At 38.4% G+C, this 9,790-nt stretch overlaps 2 protein-coding genes across 2 annotated transcripts; both read left to right on the top strand.

Moving 5' to 3' along the window:
- The first annotated feature begins 54 nt into the window (after window positions 1–54).
- LOC120739777 (B2 bradykinin receptor-like) lies at window positions 55–1,355 on the top strand. Its single transcript, XM_040041665.1, has one exon. It carries the CDS (start codon window positions 327–329, stop codon window positions 1,353–1,355), a length of 1,029 nt encoding a protein of 342 aa, XP_039897599.1. The 5' UTR covers window positions 55–326.
- A 3,202-nt stretch (window positions 1,356–4,557) lies between these two features.
- bdkrb1 (bradykinin receptor B1) lies at window positions 4,558–6,964 on the top strand. The gene is made up of 2 exons (XM_040042015.1): window positions 4,558–4,841; window positions 5,284–6,964. Exon 2 carries the CDS (start codon window positions 5,292–5,294, stop codon window positions 6,360–6,362), a length of 1,071 nt encoding a protein of 356 aa, XP_039897949.1. The 5' UTR covers window positions 4,558–4,841; window positions 5,284–5,291; the 3' UTR covers window positions 6,363–6,964.
- Window positions 6,965–9,790: the final 2,826 nt, after the last annotated feature.

Raw genomic sequence — 9,790 nt, 5'->3', positions numbered from 1 at the left:
CTTTTGCAACACTAGAAATGCTCATTACTGAATTGGTTGCTAAGACGGTCTACTTTAAAGATGGCATGTGTGTAGTGTGCGTTTTGGCTGATAAAGCATCCATTAGCCACACTCCATTAAATCAATTATCCCCTCTCCCTAAGAACTGAAATCATGGGACAAAGGTAATGACACATGCATCAAACCGCCGCTGATACACTAAAAGGTTAGACTAGAGTATATATTTGTTGTGAACATGCTTTTTTTTTTTTCTTTTCTACTTTTTGAATCACTGTCACCATCCAACAGCTTTACCAGTTGGCTCAGACCCTCCAGCTGAGTTACTTATGGAGAACAACACAACAGCTGAGTTTGTCTGCAACCACACGGATGCATGGGAGTGGGTTTACACCATGCAGCCTGCCTATATGTCGATCATCTGTCTTCTGGGAGTAATCGGCAACTCCTTCGTGCTTTGCGTCCTCTGTCTTCAGAAGCGGAGAAGTTCTGTTGCTGACATTTACCTGAGCAATCTGGCAGCAGCTGATCTCCTCATGGTTTCCTGTCTGCCGTTCTGGGTATCAACTATAATCAACAAGTTCCACTGGAGATTTGGGGAGTTCATGTGCCAGCTTGTCAATATTGTCATTGGGATGAATTATTATTGTAGTGTGTTGTTCCTTACTGTTGTGAGTATGGACAGATATATGGCTCTCACTAAACCATTGTCCCAAGGAAGGCAGAGGCAGGCTTTCTGGGCACATGGAATTTGTGTAACCATTTGGATTGTTGGTATCTTCCTCAGTTTTCCTGCTGTTCTTTTCCGCTCTGTGCAGTTCTTCCCCCATCTGGGCATTGATGCATGCTACCTAGACTACCCCCATGAAGGGTGGCGATTGCGGTACAACATAACTGTGAACATAGTCTGCTTTCTCATTCCTGTCCCAATTGCATTGTTCTGTAGTTACCACATTATTAAAGTCATTCTAAAGAGACAGAAGATGAGAAGAAGCAACAGCGGGAGTGCGGAGAGGAAGGCAGCGTACCTTGTGCTTATTGTTTTGGCTGTGTTCATTCTCTGCTGGCTGCCTTACCAGATTCTGATCTTCTTTGACACCTTGGATCACTATGAGGTCATCTCTGGATGCACGTGGGCATACGTGCTGGACATTGGCAACCAGCTAGCTACGTACCTTGGCTACAGCAACAGTGCATTGAATCCTTTCTTGTATGTGATTGTTGGGAAGAACTTTAGGGAGCGGGCAAGGGAAGTGTTTAAACCCCTTCAATGCAGGAGGAAAGACCAGTGTGAGGCATCTGGTCATGGTAATGCCAATCTCATCTCAAGTAAACAAACAGAGAGCACAAAAATCTAAATGAATTTACATATAAAGAGTAAACTCTTTTTAAAAATATTTGTGTCTGAATTGAATTTCATGTATTAATATATTTTATGTTGTTGGATTAGGGTCTAATAAGAGGGCCTGCCCTGGCCTTTGAAGCTTAGCTTTACTTTTTAATTTTTGTTTTTAAATTAGTGTTTCATTTTCCAATCAATTAAAGCTTCTCTTGTGTGTCTTACACCCACACAAATGACAGTAAACTCAAAAGGTTACAAGTTACTTGTGTTACGGTAATCCTTTGCATGCTAAAAGCAAAAAATAAATCTCTATGACAACATCTGTAAAACAAATTCAAGCATGTCGAAAACGGATCTTTTCACATTCTTGGCATGTTTGTCCACAACCACTTGTTTCTAGACAGTATGAATTTCTCTTAGCAGCAAGCTAAAACAAGTCCTTCTGGCATGTACCCTTACTACAAGCTTAGTTTGGTTCTTATTCTTGGGAGGACCGATGTGCAACCTGTAATTTAGGAACCTTTTTTGAACTGTAACCAGCTTAGTAAAACTTTAATAAAGTTGTTCTTGAACTGCACTGAATCAGTCATCTTTACGTTTTTATTGGTCAAACCCTTGATTAAAGCAGAAGATAACTTTTGAGGTTATAAAGAGTGCTGACACCTTGTAAGAGAATGTGATATGGGGGCAACTGGCTGAACTTTTTCTCTCAGGAACTAAACAAACCAAAAGTTACCCCAGTGAGAAGCATGAATTACAGGAAAGGCTGTGACATGGTAATGGTTGCATCTATATTATTTCCAAAGTATACACCCTCCCTGTGACAACTCCAAACTACAATATTTTATATATGTTTTAACATTCTAAACTGAACAAACAAGTAAAAACAACTTTAACAGAGGATGTTAGAGATGATGAGAAGTTTAATAATTGTTGTGCAGAGACAGACGAAATCTTTCCCACTATTTCTAAATAGTGGGAAACCAAATATCACTAATTTCTAAAATGTTGAAACTGAGGGAAACAGTTGACTAATGTTTGCCATAATTCTGTATTGTTTAAAGAGAGGCAGGGTGGCTAGATTTAAAAAAAAAAAAAAAAAAAAAAAAAGCCTAATTCTGGAAGCAAACTGGTGTTTATCCATTTTGTCTATAAAAACACTGGGCTTTGCTTTTTTGAACGGTCCCATGTGTTAAATTTGGAATTTACAAGTAATCAAAGTCACAAATGTAGGACAGATATATAAAACTGACTAAGCAAGGAATGTTTGGCAAAGAGCTGATCTTCCTCTTCATTTTGGTATGCTGCTGTCATTTTTACCATAAAAGGGATTACACAATCTCAGACATACTGATTATTAGATAACCCTTCATCTAAGTCTTCCAAGTTACAAAAGAAAAAAACTGATTATAGTTTACATTAACTCCAGTGTGATTTGAAGTTGGTTTAATATTTGTTATTGTTGTCATTACCATAACTTTAAATTTAGAACATATCAGAACTGGATGATGTACAAGCTGAGGATAAAACTGATAAATCTGTTTTTATAGCATTTGGAAATCATTACCGGTCTAAAGATTTCACTGTTTACACAGTTAATGCAATCACAAATGAAAAAAGATGAAAAAAACTAAAGGTTTTATTAATGATATCTCAACATCATAGCAAACAGAGAAGTCCAGACAGTATAAACAGGGAGTAATGCTGTAATTTCCTGAATCAGTCATATCTTTACAGGACTGTTCGTAAGCTTTGAGCTACTCCGTCATTTCTTTATATTTTGCTTCCAAGGAGCAAGACTTTCTTGGAATTAAAAAAAAAAAAATCTCTGACCTCCCCTGTATCATTTATGAAGAGATATGACACCTCAATATTTATCAATAAATATGTGGATTGGCACCTGTTTAGCTTAGTGGGTGAGCAGACGACCATATGCCGTATGGCCGGCCCTTGGCTGCATGTCTTGCCCCCTCTCTTTCCTGTCTCTCCTATTTCTTGTTGAATAGTTTTCTTTATCCAATAGCAGCCTTGGGAAGCCATATAGACAGATAACCCTCACTAACTTCTGATGTACACCTGGTCATTTTGCTTTGAAATATGACAGGAACCACATAGTGCAGGGAATAGAGTAGACTAGGGTACCCAGTGAGGTACAGCTGATTGCACAATAACTGAACTGAAGCAGTGTGGGATCATGCTGACAAACAACAGAAAAATTAACATCCCAAGAAGAGCGTTGAGTGTCTTTCAACAAGACTAGAGAACTATTCCTGCAGACTAGTTAAAGAAATTACAAGTAAGCTTGTCTGAAAGATTTCAGGCTATGTTAAAGATTATAAGTGGTCATACCAAATAAAAGACATTCAAGTTCATTACAATTGTACAACAAAGCTTTTTATTTAAATACTGTTATTTGATTAATGCTTGCACAGTGAATCAGTGCACTTCCAATTTTCCTAGAAGATGGAAAATTACAAGGAGTGGCTCGACCCTTTTCCACAAGTACATTTTTCCATAGACCATGACGAAAGATGTTAGGTAAACGTTGTGTATCTACTGAGTTTTTTGTGCTTTTTTGGGTTAGTCTGTTAGTGTTTATTACCTTCAGCCTGTTTTTGTTTTTTGTTTTTTTAGTTATAGTTTAGATTTTCACATTTGTATCTTTCTGCTTAGTTTGTTCTTAATTCTGGCCATTTTGAGCTTTATATGCTAGCTTATTTCTCTTCATGATTTTATTCTCAGTCCGTCTCCTTTTTGTCATTTACAACCAAAGCTAATTCCCTGAGTTTGTTTTTGCTGCCCTCCTGTGTTCTCTGTGTCAAATCTGCATTCCTGTTTCCTGTTTATAGCATAACTAAAGTTGGTTCGGCATTATTTTTATTTAGTTATTGTCTTGTTTTCATCAGAAGAAAAAAGTTCTTTGGTAAAAACTGTGATGAAAATTATTGATAAATAACATGAAGACTGGTCCTGCACTGTTTCTCTAGGTGTGGGCCTCCTTTGTTTTGTATTATAGTGTGAGTGCAGGATTAAAGCAGTTTTTTCTTATTTATTCCTGTCTTTTGTGTTCAGCATTTTGGTCCAAATCCAACAGTATCATGACATAAATAATTGTTAAAGTTTAAATAAAATCATGCTTTCTTTGGTATATGTCATTAGTTTCTAACTATCTGTGATAATAATAGTAGTATTTTCACACACTATGAACTGGAATGTCCAAAGTCTGCATTTTCTCTCCAAGACATGCTCCATTACGCCACCGTACTCCACTGCAGTTTCAGCTGCTGCTCATAAATGAGCACCGTCCAAATTTTGACTCTTTGATAAACAACTTGATATATTCAACTAGTGGTGTGGAAGAATGCAACTATATACAAAACGCCCATAGCAGCCTCGTTGTGTACTTTATCAGGAGCCCGTGAGCACAGTTAAGCCCTGTCTCAGACGTGTTATCTGTTATTACAACTTTGACCATCGGAGTAACATTTTGGTGAAACATACGGTAAGAACTTTTTTTATTCCTTTTCAGTATTTGATGCTTAAAAGAAAAACAAAATAAAATGTGGCAATCAGTCTTTTCAAAGTAGTCATCCACTGATTAAATTAGAAGAAAAGATGCAATACACAACACAGAAGATCTACCTGTGATTTTTTTCCAGGCTCTTGAGTGTTTTTTTAACACAGAAAAATAATCATCTTGCTTTTCTGGGGCTGTTTGCTTCCTCCCCAGAGCTGAACTTTCTTAACTGGATAAAAGAAAGTCATAAAATTAGCCACCCATTGATTGTTTATATAAGCTGTTTTATGTTCAGTTCCTTGTTTAGCTTCAAATTTGAATTCCTACATAGCACATTTCTTTAATGATGGATTTTAAATGGTTAGCTTTAATCTATAATGATAACATTGTACTGAAGGTTTATGAATATTTATTTTTTCCTACTCAGTGGAGCCAATGGAACTCACAACTGTGCCGACAGTGTTGGCTGAAAATAGCAGCTTGTCTCCAGTCACTGCAGAATGGGAGCTTATCCACACCATCGTCCCCCCGTACATCTTCATCATATCCCTGGCAGGTCTACTCTTTAACAGCTTTGTGCTGGTGGTGTTTTTTGCCCACAAAGATCGACTGACTGTAGCAGAGATCTATCTGAGCAACATGGCACTGGCTGACTTTATTCTACTGTGTAGCCTTCCTTTCTGGGCAATGAATATCCTCAATGAGTTCAACTGGCCATATGGAGAGGCCTTGTGCAAAATCGTCAACGCCCTAATCATCATCAATTTCTACACCAGCATCTTCACTCTGGTCATGATTAGCATCGATCGCTATATAGCATTTGTGAAGCCCATGAAGGCCAGCTGGCTGAGACGGACGCTCTACGCCAAGGTGATCTGCTTCATCCTGTGGATATTAGGGGTCTTACTGAGCACACCGACAATAGCTCACAGAAAGGTGAAGTTCTTTGAGGACTATGAGACCACATCCTGCGTTCTGGATTACACCCATGACAGCTATTGGAAGCTGGCCCATCAGATTGTGATAAATGTGGTGGGCTTTGTTCTTCCTGTTTTGGTCATTGTTTTCAGCAGTGGAAATATAATCAAGGTTTTATCTGAGAGGAGGGAAAGTGTTGGTTTTCATCACACCAGTGATAAAAAGGCCACTGTGCTAGTGTATGCTGTTACACTGGTATTTTTACTATGCTGGGGTCCCTTCCAGGTAATTACCTTTCTTGACATTCTCTGTGATGTCAATGTGCTGGATGAGAAGCTGTGGTCTGACTCTCTGGACATAGGAAGGCAGCTCTCAGCATATCTAGCCTTTCTCAACAGTGTCTTAAACCCTTTGTTGTATGTCTTCTCAGGGCAGTACTTTAGAAAGAAGGTTAGCGCCATCTACAGAAAGACTAGATATCAACGCAGAGGATCAGACATGACCACATATCAACGCTCTGCTGTGTCCACTTACATCAACAGAACAGAGCAAATTAAACCTGTGGTCATTGTTAATGCCAAAGAATAAAATGTGTCTCATACTGATGGCATCTACTTTTCTTTTGCTGCTTATGTATAAAATGACCAAAAAAAAGGATATGTTTCTAAAACTATTATGTCATTAGACTTAACACAATAATAATGGTGTTATATGGCTAATCGGCACTATCAGATGATGTTTATTGCTGTGCTTGAGGAAATAATATAAGTAATGGACAGACACTGCAGGAGAAATAGACTGAAATGCATTTACAGTCTGCATAATGACATTTTTGTCTTGCATTGTGGACAAACAGCATCTGTTTCTTTGACATGTTATATGGATTTATAGCAACAGACTTCTCAGTTTAACTTTGTTTGTCTTTTACATCTTTAAATTTAAATATTTTTGACATATTAGTCAGTATTTATTTATTCATTGTAAACCAAATATTTATATCTTATGGCTTTTGTCTTTTGGGTTATCAACATATGGTCATGTCCATTTTATTTAAATCAAATAACAATCCAAGCAATGTCAGACCCTTTTTATTTAGACCAATGTACAGGGAGTGCAGAATTATTAGGCAAATGAGTATTTTGTCCACATCATCCTCTTCATGCATGTTGTCTTACTCCAAGCTGTATAGGCTCGAAAGCCTACTACCAATTAAGCATATTAGGTGATGTGCATCTCTGTAATGAGAAGGGGTGTGGTCTAATGACATCAACACCCTATATCAGGTGTGCATAATTATTAGGCAACGTCCTTTCCTTTGGCAAAATGGGTCAAAAGAAGGACTTGACAGGCTCAGAAAACTCAAAAACAGTGAGATATCTTGCAGAGGGATGCAGCAGTCTCAAAATTGCAAAGCTTCTGAAGCGTGATCATCGAACAATCAAGCGTTTCATTCAAAATAGTCAACAGGGTCGCAAGAAGCGTGTGGAAAAACCAAGGCGCAAAATAACTGCCCATGAACTGAGAAAAGTCAAGTGTGCAGCTGCCAAGATGCCACTTGCCACCAGTTTGGCCATATTTCAGAGCTGCAACATCACTGGAGTGCCCAAAAGCACAAGGTGTGCAATACTCAGAGACATGGCCAAGGTAAGAAAGGCTGAAAGACGACCACCACTGAACAAGACACACAAGCTGAAACGTCAAGACTGGGCCAAGAAATATCTCAAGACTGGTTTTTCTAAGGTTTTATGGACTGATGAAATGAGAGTGAGTCTTGATGGGCCAGATGGATGGGCCCGTGGCTGGATTGGTAAAGGGCAGAGAGCTCCAGTCCGACTCAGACGCCAGCAAGGTGGAGGTGGAGTACTGGTTTGGGCTGGTATCATCAAAGATGAGCTTGTGGGGCCTTTTCGGGTTGAGGATTGAGTCAAACTCAACTCCCAGTCCTACTGCCAGTTTCTGGAAGACACCTTCTTCAAGCAGTGGTACAGGAAGAAGTCTGCATCCTTCAAGAAAAACATGATTTTCATGCAGGACAATGCTCCATCACACGCGTCCAAGTACTCCACAGCGTGGCTGGCAAGAAAGGGTATAAAAGAAGAAAAACTAATGACATGGCCTCCTTGTTCACCTGATCTGAACCCCATTGAGAACCTGTGGTCCATCATCAAATGTGAGATTTACAAGGAGGGAAAACAGTACACCTCTCTGAACAGTGTCTGGGAGGCTGTGGTTGCTGCTGCACGCAATGTTGATGGTGAACAGATCAAAACACTGACAGAATCCATGGATGGCAGGCTTTTGAGTGTCCTTGCAAAGAAAGGTGGCTATATTGGTCGCTGATTTGTTTTTGTTTTGTTTTTGAATGTCAGAAATGTATATTTGTGAATGTGGAGATGTTATATTGGTTTCACTGGTAAAAAGAAATAATTGAAATGGGTATATATTTGTTTTTTGTTAAGTTGCCTAATAATTATGCACAGTAATAGTCACCTGCACACACAGATATCCCCCTAAAATAGCTAAAACTAAAAACAAACTAACAAGTACTTCCAAAAACATTCAGCTTTGATATTAATGATTTTTTTGGGTTCATTGAGAACATGGTTGTTGTTCAATAATAAAATTATTCCTCAAAAATACAACTTGCCTAATAATTCTGCACTCCCTGTACTGCTTTATTCATGCCATTTCCTTTGCCTGCTACGCCTTCCTGGAAGATTCTTGGAAAAAACTGAAGTTTACTGTTAGGAGGAAACCTTTTTTTCCTCACTCATGTTGTTAAAGAAACTGTGGACAATGCTCACATAGTTTATGTGTTTCCATATGTTGTCAACACATTATAAGTAACCGACTTTAGCAGACTCCCAAACAGCCTACCTCACAATTTTCATTTCACCGGTACATGATGCTACTTGCTTCTGATGTTAACCCAGTCATCCACCCATTCACACACTGGTGGAGGCAAGCTACAGTTGTAGGCACAGCTGCCCTGGGGCAGACATAAGTATTTAAAATCAGTTAATTATGTTTACTCAGTCAAACTATTTATTGGTGTTATTTGGTTATTTAGGCAACTGTATTCATTTAGATATAATGGTTTGTCTCATTATGTAATGCCTATCAGGTTATCACAATAATTATCAGAATATGTACATACCTGTTCCTATTTTTGTTGCTTTTTACATTCTGTATATGACTGAAAATAAATATAATAGAACTATAAGTCACCAAAAACCAGTACACTACTTTTTCTTAGCTATTTCTGTTTTGATTTGGTTTAGTCTCTCTGCTTTGAAGACAGTTGCACAATGCAGTGACAGTTATTTAGCATTGCAAGTTTTCAGCCATTCAGTAGGCATGTAGACATGTCAGAGCAGGAAAAGATCTGGCAAAGCAGAACATTGTTCATCTCAGGTATTTCAGTCTGTGGAAAAACAGAAGACGTGTGCTCATTTTTTTTACCTACTACCACAAGGGCCACGTGTTCCAGCGGACAACATAACGGCCTCCTCCTGACTCCAACCTTACTGTGAAAAACATGTTAGTTAATCAGCATGCACAAAACCAGAACCCAGAAGCATCTAAATGGACTTCAGTCAGTTTTTTGTTTTGTCTCTGTACTTGTGTGTTTTTCTCTTGTGATGTCAATGTGACATCTGTGAATAAATCCTAGTTTTCCTGGTTGTCTGGCTAAAGCATTCTTTAAGCATATGGTCATAGAAACAGTTGAGCTGCAATGCAAACTGTCACAAATTTTTGGGACATTTGTCAGATCTTCACATTTTATATTAGTCAGAATTAATTTGGCAAAGCCTATGCTGGTAAATTCACAATCCAAATTATGCTAGGGTATCCTGTAATTGAGTTTTAGGATATTTTAGAAGTTAGAAGTTTGGCTGCTAAATACTCAAATATTGACTCTATCTCCACTTTTCTGCTGTTTGGTTTTGGGCTTGTGCAGCATGCACTGAGTCTATAGTGCTAAGAAAATGTTGCTTTGCGAGAAGCCGCTGTGA

This window comes from Simochromis diagramma, unplaced genomic scaffold (assembly GCF_900408965.1).
Source record: "Simochromis diagramma unplaced genomic scaffold, fSimDia1.1 OVJJ01000304.1, whole genome shotgun sequence".
Lineage (NCBI taxonomy): Eukaryota > Metazoa > Chordata > Actinopteri > Cichliformes > Cichlidae > Simochromis > Simochromis diagramma.
The sequence above is the reverse complement of the archived record's forward strand: the minus strand, read 5'-3'. Positions and strand labels throughout refer to the sequence as shown.